General features: G+C 38.6%; 1 protein-coding gene across 7 annotated transcripts; it reads left to right on the top strand.

The window, feature by feature from the left end:
• Positions 1 to 790: 790 nt before the first annotated feature.
• LOC142628158 (transcription initiation factor TFIID subunit 15) lies at positions 791 to 20,538 on the top strand. Of its 7 annotated transcripts, none has more exons than XM_075802182.1 (9): positions 791 to 966; positions 1,396 to 1,554; positions 1,684 to 1,884; positions 1,991 to 2,346; positions 2,459 to 2,656; positions 3,871 to 3,954; positions 7,979 to 8,060; positions 8,139 to 8,265; positions 19,962 to 20,538. In XM_075802182.1, exons 3-9 carry the CDS (start codon positions 1,765 to 1,767, stop codon positions 20,186 to 20,188), a joined length of 1,194 nt encoding a protein of 397 aa, XP_075658297.1. In that variant the 5' UTR covers positions 791 to 966; positions 1,396 to 1,554; positions 1,684 to 1,764; the 3' UTR covers positions 20,189 to 20,538. The 7 variants fall into 7 exon arrangements, with proteins under 7 accessions (XP_075658297.1, XP_075658295.1, XP_075658293.1 ...); XM_075802180.1 differs by having other exon boundaries at positions 1,718 to 1,884; positions 7,976 to 8,060; positions 19,962 to 20,476; XM_075802178.1 differs by having other exon boundaries at positions 7,976 to 8,060; positions 19,962 to 20,476.
• The last annotated feature ends 287 nt before the right edge of the window (positions 20,539 to 20,825 follow it).

The raw sequence follows: 20,825 nt of genomic DNA, 5'->3' as shown, positions 1-20,825 counted from the left end.
TTCATCATATAAACCCATTCATCCTTATCATTTTGTAATCTTGGGCCATTGTTGTTATTGTTTAAGCTCATTAGAAACGAGATTTCTAATCCACTTTCTATAAATTTATGGTATTGAGTTCTTTGGGCCTATACCCTTCTTCTTGTTGGGTTTAGGTACAAATTGCGACCTTACATACATGTATCTAATCTATTGTCTACTTGATAATGAGAAAAGAATTGTAAAAGATAAAAGACAAAATTTTGAAAAGATGTATTTATTTACTCATTAATGTAATTTTCAATTTGAATTTATCTATTGTTAGTGAGATTACATAGAAAAGAATTTTTAAGAAACTAAAATTTAGGATTTGAAATAGAGTAAATTGTTTAGTGTGTGTTAGCTTTTAGGAAAAAAATGTATCAAACGTGCCGGAGATATATTTAAATAGAGAGTGTGTTAATTGTTAGAAAAAAAGTTTCTCTGATAATTTTTTTTTTTTGAATTTTGTTGAATTACAATTTTAACTGCATTTTTTAGTTTTTAAGAATAGGATTATCTAATTAGATTATGAGTATGTTTGACATTTTTTGAATTCATAACTAAATTTTAGAATTCTCTTCCTAAAAAAAATTCATCTTAATGTATAGAGATGATTTATTATGAAAATATTGTGAGATAATATTTGTTTTAAAAGTTAAAATAACTCTAAAAAAAGTTTTCAAAAAAAAAAAAAAAAAAACCCCAAAAAAAAAAACGGTGTCGTCAAGGATATGTTTGAATAAAAGCCCCCACTACAGATTCAGACCCCGTGTTGTCTCGATCCCCATTCCTTTCTTCAATCCATCCTTCACTTCACTTGATTGAGCATTTCCTAATAAATTCTCTCTCTCATTCACGATTCGATTGTGCGTACGGACCCAATACTCTAGGGTTTCTTTAAATCTCAACCCTCAACGACTACATTCTTAGTTTCAATCAATCGAGGTTATTCTCTTTCCTTTTTCTTCATATTCACCTCTTTTTCGCATATTATATATTTTTTGGTATCAATTTGTTACTCTCATAATGCCCAACTCACCTATACCATTACTTTTATGCACATATACGTTTTATTTATTTGTTTTATAGATCGACTTTAAACTGTTGTTTCTTTTTAATTTGATTTTTTTAATTATAGAATTTACAAAATCCTGTGGTGTTAATTATAATAGTGATAGCTTTTATTTATTTATTTATTTTTAAAATTTTGAGTAATTTATTTTTGTTTCACCTTAATTTATTTATTTATTTTTATCTAGCAACTGTGATGACCTTACCAAACGTTATTTTCATTGAATTTACTAATGTGGTTGCATTTTGAGGCTTGTTTCGTCAATGCGGTAGTTGAGTTAATATCTTGTTTATGAGGTCCAGCCTTGGTTCGATGGCAAGTGCCTTCCCACCAAAGACGAAAGGTTGCGGGTTTGAGCCTCTTCAATAAAATGGGGTGTAAGGCTGCCTACATTGACCTCTCGCAAAAGTGGGAGCTTTTGGGCACTGAGCACAACGATAGGAATTGCTAAAGAAAATAATGTAAAACTGTTCATGATTTCACTTGTTTTTTTTTTTTTACCTGCCATCTTATGAGTCCGAATGCTGTGTATCATGAATGAATTTCCTTTTTGGCTAATGTGTTTTTGCTATTCTATTTTCTTTGCTCAGCTGAATTCAGCCACACCATTACCCCTTTTTGTAGTGTTTAGTGGCTGTTCGTCTACTTTGATTTCATGAAATTGGAGCACAATGGCAAGCTATTTGGGAAAAGGAGCCCCTTCAAATGGATCTGTCTATGTATGCAACTTGCCCTTTGGGACTGATGAAAATATGTTAGCGGAATATTTCGGCACCATTGGGGTAATTAAGGTAGGAGGTCTGACATTGTATTATATAGAACTGTTCCTTTTTCATTGACAGGAAGAAGCTCAGTAATTTGTACCATTTTGCTCCTTTTTTTTTTTTTTTTTTACAGAAAGACAAGCGAACAGGTCGTCCAAAGATATGGTTATACCATGATAAAGTGACAAATGAGCCGAAGGGAGATGCTACTGTAACTTATGAAGATCCACATGCTGCGGTAGCTGCTGTTGAATGGTTTAACAACAAGGATTTTCATGGTAATACCATTGGAGTTTTTATAGCAGAGTCAAAAAGCAAGGATGAACACACCTATAACTTAGTGGCAGATCCAATTGAAGCTGTTGATTTTGGTGGATTGGAAGAAAGCACTAGAGATGTGAATGGTGGTGGTGGAAGAGGAAGAGGTCGGAGTGATGCTTCAGGAAAAGCATGGCAACAAGAGGGGGACTGGACGTGTCCGAATACAAGGTCTGTGATGTGAGATTGGTGAGCAGCTCTTTCTTGCTCTTTTTTTCACTGTTTCTTTTTTCTATGCTACCATTCTATGCAAATGGCTTCTGATATTACATTATTTTAGCAGTTGTTCAAATGTAAATTTTGCATTTCGTGGTGTGTGCAACCGCTGTGGAAGTGCTCGACCTTCTGGAGCCTCTGGTGGTAGTGGAGGAGCTGGTGGTCGTGGTAGGGGACGTGGTGGCCCTGACTCTGGGGGCCCTGGCCGTGGAGCTGGTGCTACCGTTGGAGGACTCTTTGGTCCAAATGATTGGCCTTGTCCAATGTAAGACTATATTTCTTTATTTTAAAGGTTTTTTTCCCCCCTCCAAAATTTGTGTGTGTGTGTGTGTTTTTTCCAAACATTTGAATTTTTTTATAAGATTTCTTTCTCCTGTCTGGTCTCTTGATCATCATTTTATAATCCAACTTTTCTCATGTACTTTTGTAGTTTATCTATGTGGTGAAAGCTTTGTTGTAGTATCTCATATATTGGTTTAATGAATTTTGGTTTTGGAGAAAGGTAGCTGTTTAGATTCAGAATGGAACTTGGGTAGGATGATTGTTGATCAAAATTGATGTTAAGGCAAATTGGTTGACCAGGAGCCTGGGGGGAGTATCATATTGAACTGACTGGTCCAATGAATCTTTCACAAAGTTCAGCATTTTGACCTTTTGGTTGGCCTAGTCCAAATTCTCCCATGTCTTCAAATTCATATGAAATATGAATCGACCTTGGGCTAAAAATTTTAGATTGATGAGTTCTTGGTGTTGCATTAATTTTAATTTTTTTATTAGTAATACAGATTTATTGATATAAAAAAGAGACACCCAAGTACATAGGGAGTATAATTGGGGTACAGATCAATTACAAAAATTACGTAAATCAAGTAAAACCAAAATAGGAGAAAAGGATTGGTTTCTCCACATTTATAACCAGTCCAATAAGGTCCTTGGTGTTGCATTAATTGTTCTATAATCTACAATAATGTTTGCCAGCATAGAACAGCTGGACTTTCTGTCTTAGTGGCAGCTTGTCCAGCATGGTTAAACAATACATGATTATTTTTGTCAACATCTGAAGTTTTTGGTTAAAAGTAGTAAATCCATCAATAGCCACCGTAGCATATGATGTGCATATATTGGTTGTGTCTGTAGGGGGGCCCTAAGCTATATTGGTTAGAAGCTTTTCTTAAATTTTGTTAATCTCACTCCCAAATCTATTATAAACTTTGGGGGCACTTTATCATTATTATCTTGATTATCTTTTGGAAAACTTTCAGATTACGTTTTTTAGGGCAAAGTTCAATACTATCTGGGCAGGCTATCATATTATGTAGAAGCTTCCACTATGAGATATATATTATTATGTACTCCTAGCCAGCTCGAATGTTAATTTAGTCATTTACTTGAGCTGTTATCAGTTATATCTATGCTCATGTCATGTGTTGAGATGAATTATCACTATTGTTGCTTATGCCTTGTGCTTTTGTTGGTCAGGTGTGGTAATATCAACTGGGCAAAGCGTACAAAATGCAATATTTGCAACACAAATAAACCTGGTCACAATGAGGGTGGTGTGAGGTATTTGTATATGGTTATTTGGATTTATGCATATGTTTAGTTTTAATCGAGAGCTGAAACCTTTTTTTTTTTTGATAAGTAAGATGTTTATTGATATCAAAAAAGGAAACACTCTAGTACACAGGGAGTGTGCAAGGGTTAAACAATCAAGAACAAAAATTACAAGAATCTAAGAAATCAAGAAAAGATAAAAATGATTGGTTCCGCAAAGCAGTCAACCAATCTATAAGGGTTCTAAAGAAAAATAGCTTCAAGTCTGAGATTGATCTCTCCTTATCTTCAAAGCACCTGCTATTTCTCTCTCTCCAAAGACATCACAATAAGCAATGTGGAACAATCATCCATATATACCCATTTCGATGACAACCAAATCTGCCTTGCCAACATGCTAATAGCCCCACTACAGATTGCAGCATCACCCAGCTAACTCCAAACAATCCAAACACCATTGCCCACATATCCATTGCAACCAGACAATGGAGAAAAAGATGATCAACCGATTCACCATTGCACTTGCACATGTAGCACCAATCCAATATCCAAATCTTCCTTTTTCGTAAATTGTCAATCGTTAAGCACTTCCCCAATGCAGCAGTCCAAACAAAGAAAGCAACTCGAGAAGGAATTTTCTGTTTCCAAATACTCTTCCAAGGAAAGCAACAATCATTAGAGCCCACTAAGAGACTATAATAATCCTTAACCAGAAAACCCTTCTCTCTATCAAGTTTTCAGCACATCTTATCCTCACCAAACCCTTTCACCGAAGCACCATAAATGGTATCCATAAAACCAGCCAATGCCTCTGATTTCCGAGCATGCACACTCCTAAAGAAACTTACATCCCAAAAGAGGACTCCGTTATCAAGCTTCATAAGCTCTGCCACACTAGCCTCCTTGTCTCGGCAAAATCTATACAATTTTGGATAACTGACTGCAAGGGAAGTCTCACCACATCAATGGTCTTGCCAGAATTTCACTCTTGACCCATCCCCCAACATCATATAGAATGTGGCGAGAAAAAGAAGGCCATCCCCGACTAATATTTTTCCACAATCCCACACCATATGGACCATTAACAGGCCTAGTACACCAGCCATCCCATTCACAGCCATATTTCACCTCTATCACTTGCCTCCAAAAGGCAGTCCTCTCCATCCCAAATCTCCATAGCCACTTTCCAAGCAAAGTTTCATTAAAAAGTCTTATCTTCCTTATCCCAAGGCCACCCGAAGCAATGGGACTGCAGACAGTAGCCCATTTAACTAAATGGAATTTTGGTTCATCTCCAATGCCACCCCATAAGAAATTTCTTTGTAGTTTCTCAATTCGGTTAGCCACAGCAGCAGGAATAGGGAATAGAGATAGGAAATAAGCAGGTAAATTAGATAGAGTGCTTTTAATTAAAGTGACTCTACCTCCCTTGGATAAGTACAGACGTTTCCATCTTGCTAATCTCCGTTCTATCTTTTCCAGAATTGGGTTCCATATTGCCTTATCCTTGCATTTAGCTCCTAAAGGAAGACCCAAATACTTTATTGGAAGAGTACCTTGTTTACAGCCAAGAACAGTCAACAATAAGTCCAAATTATGCACCATACCAACAGGAACCAACTCTGACTTGCCCAAATTTATCTTTAGGCCAGAAACCACCTCAAACCAAATGAGGATCATACGGAGAAACAGAACCTGGTCCAAATTAGCACCACAAAAAATCAAAGTATCGTCCGCAAAGAGAAGATGAGACACCACCAATGATCTTCCCTCTACACAACCCACACTAAAGCCTGACATGTGACCATCATGGGCAGCCTTTTCCAACATCCTCCCAAGGGCTTCCATAACCAATACAAATAACAAAGGGGATAATGGGTCGCCTTGTCGTAACCCCCTGGAACTCTAAAAAAACCCACAAGGAAAGCCATTTATCAGAATAGAGAAACGAACTGTAGATATACAAAAGAAAATCCACTGGTGCCATTTAGTAGAGAAACCACCCTTTTCTAACAGTTGCATAAGAAATCCCCAGTTTACATGATCAAAGGCCTTCTCAACGTCTAATTTGCAAAGTAGTCCTGGCAAATCAGATTTCAATCTATTGTCAAGGCTCTCATTAGCAATAAGTACAGGGTCAAGAATCTGCTTGTTTCTCACAAAAGCATTTTGTGAAGCTGAAATTATATCTTCCATGACTGTGCGAAGTCTGTTGGCTAAGACCTTAGCGATGATTTTATAAACCCCCCCAACAAGACTAATGGGGTGAAAATCCTTAACTTCAATTGCTGCATTTTTTTTTAGGGATGAGAGTGATGAATGTTGCATTTAAACTCTTCTCAAACTGACCTTTAACATAAAAATGATTAAAAACAGCCATAAGATCAGGTTTGAGAATTCCCCAGCAAGCTTGGAAGAAAGCCATAGGAAACCCATCTGGACCAGGCGATTTGTCACCATTAAAATTCTTTATGACCTCAAAAATTTTTGCCTCATCAAAGGGTCTATCTAATTAATCTGCATTATCACCGGATATCCTTGGAAATACCAATACTTCTGGAAATGGTCTATCAACTTGCTCCTCAGAGTATAATATCTTATAGAATTGAGTAATACAATCAGCAATCATGCCTTGATCGGAAGACAAAATTCCATCAACCATAAGGCTCTCAATACCGTTATTTCTTCTATGGGAATTAGCCATTCTATGGAAAAATTTGGTATTTGCGTCCCCCTCCCTCAAGTGCAACATCCTAGACTTCTGCCTCCAACTAATCTCTTCTAAGAGAGTGAGCTTTTCAATATCGGTATGGAAATTAGTTTGTTCTAACTTTTCCTCAGCTGTTAAAGGCTGAATCTCTTCTCTAACATCCAAATCATTCAATTTGTTCCATAGATGCTGTTTCTTAATAGTGACATTACCAAACTCCTCTTCGTTCCACTTTTTTAGATCCAATTTCAAAGCTGCCAACTTCTTAGCTAGTATAAAACTTGGATTGCCTTGGAACAAATAAGATGCCCACCAAGCCTTCACTTTGTCAACAAAATTCTCCACCTTCAACCACATATTCTCAAAACGAAAAGGGGTTTTACCTCTCCGATGACTTCCCCCCTCCAACAAAATTGGAAAATGGTCTGAAAGTACTCTTGAAAGCCTTTTTTGGGAGAACAAAGTGAAGTGATCTGCCAAAAGTGGAGAGAAAAGAAATCGGTCTATTCTAGAAGCGGAGGAAGTATTGGACCAAGTATAAAGGCCCCCATCCATAGCTATATCCATCAACCCATGGAGAGAGATAAAATCAGAAAACTCATACATAGCCCGAGTACAGCTTGCAGCCCCTAATCTTTCCGAAGGGAAGCGGATTATATTGAAGTCGCCTCCTAGACACCATCGAGAGCTGAAACCTATTGGGATAAACTAGATGGATACTTATGCTGCATGAAGAGAACTGAAGAGAAAGTGGTGGTGTCCACTCTCATGATTATCATTTATCAACATAGACATTGATGGAACTTATGAATAAAATAAAATAAAAATTGACATGTAATGAACTAGAAAAGAAACCTACGGCATTTCACGTTTGAACCTAAATGACGTGAGTATAACTCTGCTGAATGTAATATTGCTTATAAAACCTACCTTTATCACATTCTAAATTTAATATAGTGAATCATTTGAGCTATAGATGTATACTCTGTTGTAGAATGTTCTAGTGGCATATGGCATACTTCATACTTCTTTTTGAATTGCATGTCGTGGCAATCCCGGCCGTTGATGAAATTTTTTCTTTTCCAAGAGTTAGATTTTCTTAACCAACCAATGTTTTTATTTTCACTTTTTAACCATTTTTATGCAAGTGTATATGCAATTGAAAAATTGACTTCTCTTATAGGGGCATTCATCAAATAAGGTTTTGTTTATATTTATTTTGGCTTGTATCCATACTGGAATTTAACTTGCATCAATGTCTAAGACTCAAACATTTTGTAGAAATAATACTATTTACTTTAGGCTTATTTATTTGTTAAGCAGAGGAGGACGTGGGGGAGGTTACAAAGAACTTGATGAAGAAGAGTTAGAGGAAACTAAGCGACGTCGGCGGGAGGCTGAAGAAGTAAGATCAGTTTGCGCTAGTACTACATGAATTTTCCAGTTTTAATCTTGTTTGACATTATTTCTTTTATAACCTCAGGATGATGGTGAAATGTATGATGAGTTTGGCAATCTAAAGAAAAAGTTTCGTGCCAAAACTCAGCAAGCTGAAACTGGACGGGCACTTCCAGGTGCTGGACGTGCTGGATGGGAGGTTGAGGAACTAGGTATCTCTTGTGTTTTTTAGCTTAACTGATTCTTCTTAGTACATAATTTGAGATTAGATGATAACCTTCCTTATTATAATACCTGTTTGTTACTTCATGTTCGTTGCATGCAATGCACTTCTCAGGACAATTTGAGTTGAATATAGATTCAGCTCCTCTAGTATAGCTGCATCCCGCATAGGCACTAACTGGTTATGGGTTCTGAACACGCCAGAGTTTTATAAGTTTCCATCTGTTAACTAGATATTAAGACCTTTTTTAGTGGAGGGACATTAGAGTTGTTTTTGATGACTCCCTTTAAAATGTTTCTGGATATAACCAAATGATTGGGCCCCTGTAGCATAGTAAACCTAGAGACACTGTTTGAAAAGCCAAAATAGTATTTAGATGTAAGCACACACTTACTGACATCATAGTCGTTGGTGTGAACCTAAATGTGAGACAGTAAACCCATCTGTTCCAGCAAAATATTTTATACTGTGATTTAATTCAAAAAAATGTAACTGAGATTCCTTTAATTGATAGATATAGTTAGGGTTTTTTTTTTTTTTTTCCAGAAATATGCTATTCTCATTGAGACAATATCAACGTTTCCTGAAACTATGAAATGCTCATTTTTAACTTATCAAGAGAAGAAACTTAAGTCATTACGTATGCATAATTTATGAAGTGCGAAATTTCTTTAGGTTTCCTTTATTAAAAATCTAAGATTATGCCCAAGTACCATTTTTTTTTTTTTTGATAAGTAACGATAAAAATATATTAGAAAAGAACACAGCCCCGTACATAGGAAATGTACTAAAGAGGCAAAAACATCAAGAAACCAAATTACAATAATCAAGCAAAATAGGAAGGGAAAGACAAGAAAAAGATGGTAAAACTAAACACCATTCCAGAAGAGTAAAAAAGAAAAAAGACTTAATCTCAAGAATGGACCGATTGCGACCCTCAAAACTTCTAGAATTCCGTTCCCGCCAGATACACCACATCAAACAGTGCGGCACCATCCTCCAAATCACTATATTGTGATGATGCCTGAAATTGCAAGCCCAACAATCCAATAGATCCACTACCCTTTGCGGCATCACCCAACAAATACCAAACAAGCAAAAGACCATACTCCACATCTCAAAAGCTATAGGACAGTGAAGGAGGAGATGATCAACAGATTCCCCACACCTTTTACACATATAACACCACTCAAGGACAACAAAGTGCCTTTTCCGAAGATTATCAATAGTAAGAATCTTGCTTAGAGCGACCAAGAAAAAAAGCAACCCGGGGGGGAACCTTCGATTGCCATATCATTTTCCAAGGGCGGGGAGTGGCAGCTGGGGAGGGGAAAGGGAGTGATAATACCCACTCACCACAAAACCACGAGCTGGCAGCTAGCTTCCAACAAAGCTTGTCGGAACCTACACCCCGCACCTTTGTGGAATAGATTAAAGCCATACACGAATCCAAAGAGTGTGACTCTTGATCATTCACAAAACGGCGAAATTGTAGGTTCCAAAAAATACTCCCATTTGCATAGCACATAACCTCGAAGACCGAAGCATCCCTTGTCCTACTAATATTGTATAAATCTGAAACGCCTCCTTAAGAGGACTATCCCCACACCACACATCAACCCAAAACTTCACACGAGTACCATCACCCACATCATACCGAAGGAACTTGGAAAAATTCAGCCAACCCCTTCTAATGGACTTCCACAAACAAACACCATAAGCCCCGCACACGCATTTTGTACACCAACCACCCCGATCATTCCCATACTTCGCCCCAATGACCCTTCTCCAAAGGGGCATCATTCTCCTCACCATAACGCCACAACCATTTGGCTAGAAGGGCAGAATTAAACCTTCTCAAGCACCGAATGCCTAGCCCTCCATTCTTCACTGCCTACGGACCTTAGACCAATTCACTAAATGAAGTTTACGATCGTCACCAATACCATTCCAAAGAAAATTTCTTTGTAAATCCTCCATCCGCTTAGCCACCTTAACTCGGGATAGGAAGGAGAGAAAGAAAATAAGTAGGCAAGCTAGAGAGAGTACTCTTAATAAGGGTAACCTTGCCCCCTTAGATAAATACAATCTCTTCCATCCATTTAGCCTTCGCTCCATCTTCTCCAAAATAGGAATCCAAACCGTCTTATCTCTAAAGGTAGCACCCAACGGAAAACCTAAATATTTTAGCGAAGAGCGTACTCTCTACAACCCAAAATCTCCACTAGCTGCGCATTAGGCACATCTCCAATCGGAACCAACTCGGACTTACCTAGATTAATTTTTAGCCCGACACCTCCTCAAATCTAGAAAGAATCCCGCGCAAAGCTATTATATGATCTGCTATCGGCATCACAAAACAAGAGTATCATCCGCAAACAACAAATGAGACACCGTCAACAAGGAACCATTTGCATTCCCCACCGAGAAGCCCGAAATCGCCCCGCCGCCGTAGCAAGACCCAACATACGGCCCAACGCCTCCATGACAAGATCAAAGAGAAAAGGGGAAAGCGGATCACCTTGCCTCGGACCTCTAGAACTCCCAAAAAAGTCGAAGGGCTACCATTGATCAAAATGGAGAATTTAACGTTGATATACAACACCCGATCCACCTTCTCCACTTGTCCGAAAACCACATTCGTCGCAACAAAAACAAGAGAAACTCCCAATTCACATGGTCGTAAGCTTTCTCGATATCCGGCTTTGCACAATACCCCCGAACCCCCGCCTTCAATCTACCGTCTAAACACTCGAAGCAATAAGCACAGATCCAAAATCCGACGACCTTTCAAGAAGGCGTTCGAGATTCTCAAATAATACCGTGAACCACCCTTCGCATACGATTGGCTAACACCTTAGCAATGATCTTGTACAACCCTCCCACCAAACTAATAGGCCTAAAGTCTTTAACATCCACGGCATCAATTTTCTTGGGAATGAGAGCAAGGAAAGTAGCATTGATACTCTTTTCAAACACCGCATGGGCATGAAATTTATGAAACACATCCATAATATCCGTTTTCATCAAACCCCAACAAGACCGAAAAAATGCCATTGTAAAACCATCCGACTGTGCGCTTTATCACCATTGAAATCTTGGACCACTCTAAAAACTTCATCCTCAATAAAAGGGTCTCAGCCGGTTAGCCGCTGGCCTCTTCCCTAGAAATGCCGGAAAAGACAACCTCATCCAAGAGAGGTCCGTGGACCTCATTCTCTCGAGTATAATTGCCTATAGAAAAGAGAAATGCTCCCCTCAATGATCCCCCGATCTCGTGGATAACTCTCCATCCACCATAAGCCTATCGATGGTATTGTGTCTTCTATGAGAATTAGCAATACGATGAAAAAATTTGGTGTTCCTGTCACCCTCCTTAAGAAAAAGAGCCCTAGATTTCTGCCTCCAGCAGATTTCTTCCAACAAGGATGATTTTTCTAGCTCTACACGAATTCGATCCTTTTCCATACTTTCCTCTGCTGAAAGAACACGACCACCCTCAATAACTTCCAACACCTTGAGATCCTTCCACAAATTCTGCACCCTAAGGCCTATATTACCGAACTCCTCCACATTCCATCTCTTCAAATCTAATTTCAACATCTTCAGTTTGTTTGCCAACGAATAGCTAGGAGAGCCTTGGAAATGATAGGACTCCCACCAAGACCGCACCTTTTCCAAAAAGCCCTCATCCTTTAACCACATGTTCTCAAACCTAAAGGGTTTTTTGCCTCCTAGAAAATTCCCTCCCTCCAGTAGGATTGGATGATCAGAGAGCAACCTAGATAGACGACGTTGACAAACAGATGGAAATTTCTCCTCCAAGTCTGTTGACAGAAGGAATCTGTCCAATCTAGATCTAGAAGCAACCTCTCTAGAACTAGACCAAGTGAAATTCCCCCCAACCAACGGCAGATCAATAAGGCTTTGCTCAGAGATGAAGGCTGAAAACCGATGCATAGCAGTAGTGAAATTTACCGACCCTGAATGTTCAGAAGGAAACCGTACCACATTAAAATCACCTCCCACAAACCAAGGCACATCCCACCAACTACAAACGCCAGATAACTCCTCCCATAAGAAACATCTATCTCTATCACAATTGGGTCCATAAACACCAGTGAAAGCCCAAACAAAATGATCCACCACATTTTTGAATTTACAGGAGACTGAGAAGCGGCCCACCGCTTCCTCCAACTTCTCCACAACCCTGTTGTCCCACATCAATAACACCCCACCTGAAGCACCCACGAGCCTAAGTAAGAGCCAATCCACATGTTGACCTCTCCACAAACTACAAATGACGCCTCTATTAATCACTCCATCTTAGTTTCTTGCAAACAAACAATATCCGCTTTCCACATACGGATCAAATTACTCACCCGCAGACGCTTATCCCGCTCATTCAACCCTCTCACATTCCCTGAAACAATTCTTAGATTCATTTAAGCACTACCACGCCCCGCTCCCCTAGCAACGGCACTCTTGCTCCTTTCCTCGACTCATTCTCCTCACCCCAAGAACACAATAAATTCTTTAATTCACGATGTCCTTTATGCCCAGCCTTTAACCATCTTCCCTCCGTGAGACTACATCAACCATCCTCTTTTTCTTCGAGCTTCTAAAGCTAAGAGCAAACTCCGTTACTTGTTCTTCAAAACCCTCCGCCGAGGTCCCAACGGATCTTTGGAAAGCTTTAATTCTATTAGTTACCCATTGAGACAATTTGGTATTATCTACATCCACCGTAGCCCTCTCTCCTCAACCGCCTCAACCGCAGGTGGATTTCCATAACACCTGGATTATTCATTGCCGCAGGTGCCACTTCTAGCGGTTCACCTAAAAAGTCCCAATTCAACAAACCCTCCTCGAGTCCCAATCTTTGCCCTCTCGACCCAACCTCGGAGTCAACATAGCCCACAACACCATCACTCGAATCCCAACTAACAATTTGTCCCTCGTTAACAAGAGAAGCCATTCCTGGATTAATTACACCCTCCGAAGCATGCTGATCAGACACGGAAATAGGAGAACGAAAAGCTGAGAGCGGAATAACTATTTTCCTCCCATCCCGAAGTTCAAGCATCCAATCTTTGGAATTACCCCATGTTCTACTCAAATTTCCAACATAATCACTAATTCTAGGACCAAAATCAAGTGGTGCTACGGTGGAAAGCTGTTCTGTCTTCTCCGAACCCACTGCTTGCTGAGAAGACTTTACCGAATCAGCCTCGAAAATCACCTCTTCCGACCCCATACCAGCCGCTACACTCGTCGGAGAACTAACACCCACCGTATGTGTGTAGAGGGGTGACTGATCAGGCAGCATGCTTGAAAGCATCGGCGGAAGCCCAAAGTCAGCGTCACATGCAGAGAAGGTGGAAGGCGCCAAAGACCCAGACCCAGGAAACACATTCAGAGGCACCGAGAGAGAAGTGCTAGCAAAAGGAGGGATCACAGTAGCAGAAAGTGAAGACCCGATCCCCGGATCGTGAAAACCCGAGTCGTTTGGCTGAGGTGAAGACTCACTTGACTGAACCTTGGAGTTGCAAGCAAGAGAGGAGCTCTCAATCGGAACCACACTTGGCTGAGTTTCATCTGATATAAAGAGGGTGGGTTTAGTTCTGGAACGTTGTAGCTTAGACTTGGGCTTGTGAGGCAAAACATTAAGATGCCCAGCTTGGGCTTTGGGCTGCCAAGAAGTCCGGGGCCTTGGCCCACTACCGTTTGTTACCACTTTTTTAAAACTTGGCCCGTTACCCTTTGTTAAAGCAGTTTTAAAACTGTGTAAATTATCATCCCCACTAGGCTTCACAGCAACCACATTTTTAAAACCTGGCCCACAATCATTTGTTGACATAGTTTCAAAGCTGTGTAGCTTTTTGTCACCACTGGGCTTCACAGCAACCGAGCCCACCTCATTGAAGAAAGCACGTGCCACTTCCCTTCATTCCCACGTTCCACTCGCAAGGAAATCTCCAAGGTCAGCAATACATTACCACTGCTACACGCATCGCCATTAGTGACCGACGTGACAACCATTCCATCACAATCTTTTTCAATCCCGGAAATACCTCCCCAAGAAAAATATGGTTTCGAAAATTGGGAACCTGACAACATCTCTTTCCCTCTGTTTTCAAAACCTTCATAGTTCTGCCGGAACTTCTCCGCCACCCCCACCGGTTTCGTGTTGGCCCTCCCATGCTTAACACCAAAATTCTGATAAATTGGAAGGATTGTCTTCCTCAAATGGACTCCAAACCCCCTCCATCCACTGCCCAAGTTCCCTTCCGGTATGACAATGGATCCCCTCCGGCGGCCTTTGTCTAATTCAGAGAACAACAAAAAGGTGCCATGGGCATTGGACCCCAACTGAAGGATAAGGATTCTATCTCCCTCCCGAACAGTTCTCGCAAACTGACCCGGCTTTTGCTTAGATGACAGCTCCTCAACGTGAAACAAAATACTCTTCGCACTCTCCTTACCCATACAGACAGAACGAGAGATGTTCCTACCTCTTTCAAAAATACGTAAAGAGAAAAACGAACCCCCTTCCTCAATAGCAAATTCAAAGGTCTTAGATTCAATGAAAACAAAAGTAGAACCTCCCATAACTAATCCCCCAAGTACCATTTTATTAAGTGCAGGTTAACATTTCCCCTATTCTTGTGAAATTTAGAATTTTTAGGAGCAGGAAAGATGGTGGTTTGTCATTCTGGGTGTCATAGTATATCCAAACACCACCCCTAGTTAGTACAAGATGGCCTTACAAATCTTCAATTGATAGCTTAGGCAGGCAGGGAGAAGTCAATTTTTGTATTAATGTTATTTATTTATTTTTTTAAGTATAGGGAATTCTTTTTTGATGAGTAAGTATTTGGAAATTCTGTAATTTTATGGTTTTTATGGGTTTTACTTCTATTGGGTCTTATTTTGGGGGTCAATTATTTTATTGGGTTTTATTTATGAGTTTGGTTATTTACTTTGGACTTAGTTATCAAAGCCCAAGTAGTACAAGTCCTATTAGGTTTATATATTAGTCATCTATTTATATGGATGTAATATTTTCTCTTCAAAGGTGGAGAGATTGTGTTTCTAAATTTTTGAGGCTATGAAGTTTTATTTGAAATTTGTGTGATGCAACCTTCTCCAAGGTGTGATGTTGAGGAAACCCTAGTTGTGATGCTTACAAAGTCTAGGTGTCATCCCTAGAAATTTATTTTCTTCTTCCCTGTCCTTAAATTTCCAGAAACTTGAAACCTAGCAATCACATTATGATTGTCACTTTTAAAATCCTAAAATTTAAAAATTCAAAAGCCTAAACCATCTATCCATCAAATAGCCCCAAATAATCCACAAACAACCAAAGTGTTGCTCTCAGGTTATTGTTCACAGCCTTGAAACAGAAACCCATACCACGGGTTCTTTTTTTTATCCCAAAAAATTCACTATTCCTTTTAAAAATTAGATACAATTTTCCAGCCTTTTTCCTACCAAACCCTAACCCTTATTCTTCAAAATCCTAGTCATCAAAACTGCCAAATCTGATTTGGCTTCGTTTCCCTTTTTCCTACATCAATTTTGGCATCAGAGCAGGTTACCACTGTGAAAACATAGCGGTAGATTTACACTCTTTCAATGATGCTTTAAAGAAAGGTTCTTCAAGATAGACTTACACAAAGACTTTATGAAGAGATAGTTTTCACCAAGGCAATTTGTCAGTGATTGATTATGCCATTAATAGGCTAACTATGAAATTTGGAATAGTTGAACGTGAATGCATGAAAACTGCGATTGTGGATTGAGATCTGAAATTCAAAAGAGGGTGTCTGCTCTGCAATGTTCTGGTCTTTAGTTATTGATACAATCATCATGTGGCAAATGATCACAAGGGTTTTTAGGCTCTGATCAAAAAGTGAAGGAACCCACAATATCTAAAGCCTAAATAGAAAGATAAATTTTCAAGACAGAATGCTAAACAACTATAACAGGCTGCTTAAAATTTGAACAAGAATAAAATCAAGTAGAAAAGCTAAACAAGATGTTTAATTGCCAAGAAACCTTGCAGATTGGTCTAAACAAGCTGAAAGGTTAGAAGCCAAAATAAATAAATAAATAAATAATGTAAAGAAGGCTTCTGAACTGCTTGATAAAGAGAAGTTTCAAGATAATGGCAAAGAACAAGAACCTAAAATTTCTATTGTAGCAATAGATGCTACCTAATCATTTGATGACTAGCCTAATCATTTGAGTTCCAGCTAAGCTGTCAAAGGTTGGCACTGATTTTTATTGTAAAGATTTATCAAAGTCCTTACGCCTTATGCAGGAGTACTCCATTGATTTTATCAAAGTCACAAGTTGTCTAGTGAGTAGCCGATGTACGTTCGGAAGATTTGTTTGTTACTATGCAAATTTTCCTATTCAAGATTTATTTGGGACCCACGTGTGAAGTTCAATTGAAGTCTTGTGGTTTTGAAGGTCTAGGTATGAGTCTTAGGAATAAAACAGTTTATTATTTTAATTTATTTTCTCAGTTGTGGTTGGTTTTATATTCTGGTGTAAATATGTTTTTTCTGCAATTTCTGAAAATTAATGGTAGTTTGGTGGTTTAATTGAGTCTAGAGAGATCCTAAGTATCAGGTTTTATTCCCTTTGCGTATTGTTCACACCATGTGGACAGATTCAATTTTCTTTTCACCTGTTTTGTAACTAAATTCTTCCCTTACCAAAACTTTTGTTATTCTTTGAACCTTAAGCTTCTTTCTAAAGTTTTAAACAGCTTAACCTTGAGCCCATGAAGCAGATTCTCCAATCTGTCCTATCATAAACCTTCTTATATTATTTTATGCTAATGCTTTCCTATGATGCTGCCTCATGGCAAATAATGATGCCAGTTTCATAGACTTATAGAAATTAATGGAATTTTTCTTAGAACCAAAGCATAATTTTCTTTATCCTTTTTCTTTATTTGGCCAATATGATATTGAGCATGTTTCCCATCTCTTCTTGAGAAGCAAATAGGCTATTTCTTTGCTAAATTCTGTTGAATTTCATATCTGGCAATTCTGCCAACATTTCCATACTGGTTAATGATGGTATGCTTTCTTATGTTTCTTTTAGCTTCTTGTTTGTGTCCAAATATACAATATCCAAGTATTATTTGCTGATTTTTTTTTCTTTTTAACAATTGTGTATGAATAAAGTTGTAAACCAAATTCTCTTCATGCCCCCCCCCCCCCCCCTCCCTCCAATCCCTGTGGAGGAAATTGGTGAGAAGGAAGGTTGTTTTAGAAAGCTAAGTTGCTTAGAGAAAAGAAAGAATGAACTAGCTCTTCAAGAGACACACTCTTAGAATAATACCCCATAGGTAGAGATTTCTTGGATTTAAATTTAACTGTTTACAATTAGGGGCAGACTTGCTTATTTATAGTTACATAAAGCAAGCTATTGAGTTAGTTACAAGAACCTGCCATGTTGGCCATGTGATTGGCCAAAGCCTAACAAACTTCTCTAACTATCTGATAGGTTATTGCACTTGTCAACTAACAATTTTTTCAACTAATGAGAGATCCATACTGGACCTCAAGTTATTTTTCTTTAGAATTTTATTGGATTGGTTGGCTGCTCTGTGAAACCAATCATTCTCTTCTTTCCTTGATTTTCTTGATTCTTATAATTTTTGTACTTGATTGTTGACCCCTGTACGCTCCCTGTGTATTAGAATGTCCCTTTTTGATCCTTTTTGATATCAATAAAACTTATTACTAATTAAAAAAAAAAAAAAGAAGCTAATAAACAGCTAGCTTTAAAAATGGACCACATTAGGACTGTCCCTCTTTGGAACACACTTGTTCTCAAGTGTAGCTAGTTGTACGCTGATCTGGTGCATGATAGGACAGCAAGTGATGCACATTGAAACTTTTGGAGATGTGCATATGATTGGTAGTTCGACTGATCTGCATTCTTGCTAGTTGCTGTATCAAGCTGCTGCATCATGCTCTAGATTAAGGACTGTTTCTGCTTTGTGTCAACGCTGCAAGTGTAAGCAGCCATGTAGATGCTCTTGCATCCAACCTTCTTCATTTTGACCATTAATTAAGAACACTAAGCACTTTCTTGAATCTCTAACTTCACCTCCTTTCTTGAAGCTAGATAGATTTTGTGGTTGGAGCTGGTTTTGATTCTTCGATTCAAGATTGTTAAAAACTTCTTGTGACACCATATCCTCATAACCACTTCTAAGCCACTTGTCATCCTCCATTTCTTTCTTTGGAACTTTCAAGACATTTGTTACTAATGATAAAATCTCTTCTTTCTCTGTATGAGCATCTACTTCTTCCACGTATTGATCATATACCAGTTCTTGAATGCATTCCCTTCCTTTATTGTCTTCAATTATCAATACACTGTCACAATTTTTCTTTTTCTTCTTCATGTTGTTCATACACGTGTGCATTCATCAACATTTCTTCTTTGGATGCTAGAAAGGAGTTATCAAGGATTAAAGCTATACCTTCTTCTTTGCATGTATTGGCTGCCTTTGATGAATCAGATGTGGCATTAACGAAAAAATATGTTGCTGCATTTCCCATATCCTTCTTTGTCTGTCAAGAACCATTTTTGTAGATAGCTTGCATATAGTTGAAAGGCAGAATTGCTTTTGCAATTTCCTCTTCATTTTGAACCATTCTTGGATCTTTCCTTTAACCCTCCTACATCTCTGAACTTGGAGTTGTTCCCACCAAGATGAAGCTCTCCCTCTCAGCTTGATAGAGACCAACTTCACCTTCTTGGAATCTTGGACTAAATAGTACTCAAAGATCCTCTCGATTTGATTCAACCAGCCCCCAAATTCTTCAGGGTTCAGGCTCTCTTGGAATTTTGGAAGGCCAACTTTGATGTTTGGCTCCCATTTTGGCTCTTCTCTTTGAGGAACTTGCAAATGCATAAGACCTGGCCTTGGTTCTTGCACAGGCACTTGCTGATTTCTGATAGGCTATTGCACTTATAAACTAACAATCTTATCAACTAACTTACTGTTACAAGTAAAAGGAACTACTTATTATACAACATAAGCACTAGTAAACAGCTAGCTTTAAAAATGAACCGCAACAACCCCCCCCCCCCCCCCCCCCCTCTCTCTTATTTAATCCTTTTGAGGTCCTAGTGCTGTACCTCTTTTCACATTTTTCCGTTACCTGGGTGGGTTTTGTTTAATTTTGAAAAGGTTAAGCTTTTACAGAAACATTGATTAGAAATGCTTTTTGTTATAATCAATTTAGTCTTATTGTTACAAATTCCCTTGCTGACAATTGCTTTGATAGACGTAAACAGTTTAGCACTGCTAACATCACACTGATAATTTTTAAAAGTTCAGCACTCAATCAGTAATCACTTGCTTTAGATACCATTTGTTAGGATCTATATGTATCTAATGGGTCAATGTAGCTTGATACATTCCACTTGACATTTTTAACCTGCTCATGAAATGGTGAGTTTTGGTACAAGTGTTTGTCCTAAGCCAGTATGAATTTTAGAACAGCCCGGATATCTCTAGTTTGTCTGCACATCTTGGAATCATTATGGGATTTAAAAATATTGCAATAGTATTGGCCCATTATGAATGTTTGTCCCATTGTTGTGTTGTTCTACTCTATATACACATCACATAAAAAAATGTTGCAGGCGTCGCTGATAGAGATGGGAGAGAGAGAAGCAGAGACAGAGGAAGGGATCGGGATGATAGGGAGAGCAGCAGGAACAGAGATCGAGATGACAGGGACAGGCGTCGGAGTCGAAGTAGAGAGAGAGATAGAGGAAAAGATCGCGACTGGGATTATGATCATGACAGAGATAGAGACTATGGGCGGGAAAGGGACCGTGATCGGGACCGGAACAGGCACCGTTATTGAGAAATGTAGGAACCTTTGATGGTTTTAAGCATTGTTTTGGTTGTGTTGCTGGCTTGAGATAGAGGTGGGTTTTTGCTTCCTTGGTGGGAAGAATAGCATTTGATTTCATCTTCATTTTACATGGTATGCTAAAATTCTGGGACCGATGCTTTTCCTGTTTTGAAACTTTTATTTAGAACGGTGACCTGTGCTATCATGTAAACTTGTTGTCCATACTCCATACTCCATACTCCTAAGGAAGTATTTGGATGTATATTAATATGCGAAACTGATTTATTCCGCTTCAAATGTGTAGCGAAAATGGTACTTGGGTTGCAGGAAGTTCATTTCTACAATTAGTTTTGTCAAAATGGCTGAGATTAGTACCGTGCGATATGAAAGGTAAGATAATGAACAGTGAAATTGGTTAAATTACATAATTCTCATTATTATTATTATTTTTACAAGTTTCATAATTCTCATTATTTGGTTGTTGCAAATTAAAACCTATTTCTCACTATTGTTTTCTAGTTTGAAATTATAATTTAGATTTTAGGGAGTGTTAATTAAAACCATGAATTTTTTAAGTTGTTTCAATTAACATGAGGTATATTTATTTAGAACCTATTTGTGAATCATTTTCATCCCTCGCCACACC

Source organism: Castanea sativa, chromosome 3, assembly GCF_040712315.1.
Source record: "Castanea sativa cultivar Marrone di Chiusa Pesio chromosome 3, ASM4071231v1".
Taxonomy (NCBI): Eukaryota; Viridiplantae; Streptophyta; class Magnoliopsida; order Fagales; family Fagaceae; genus Castanea; species Castanea sativa.
This window is presented reverse-complemented; position numbering and strand designations above follow the sequence as displayed.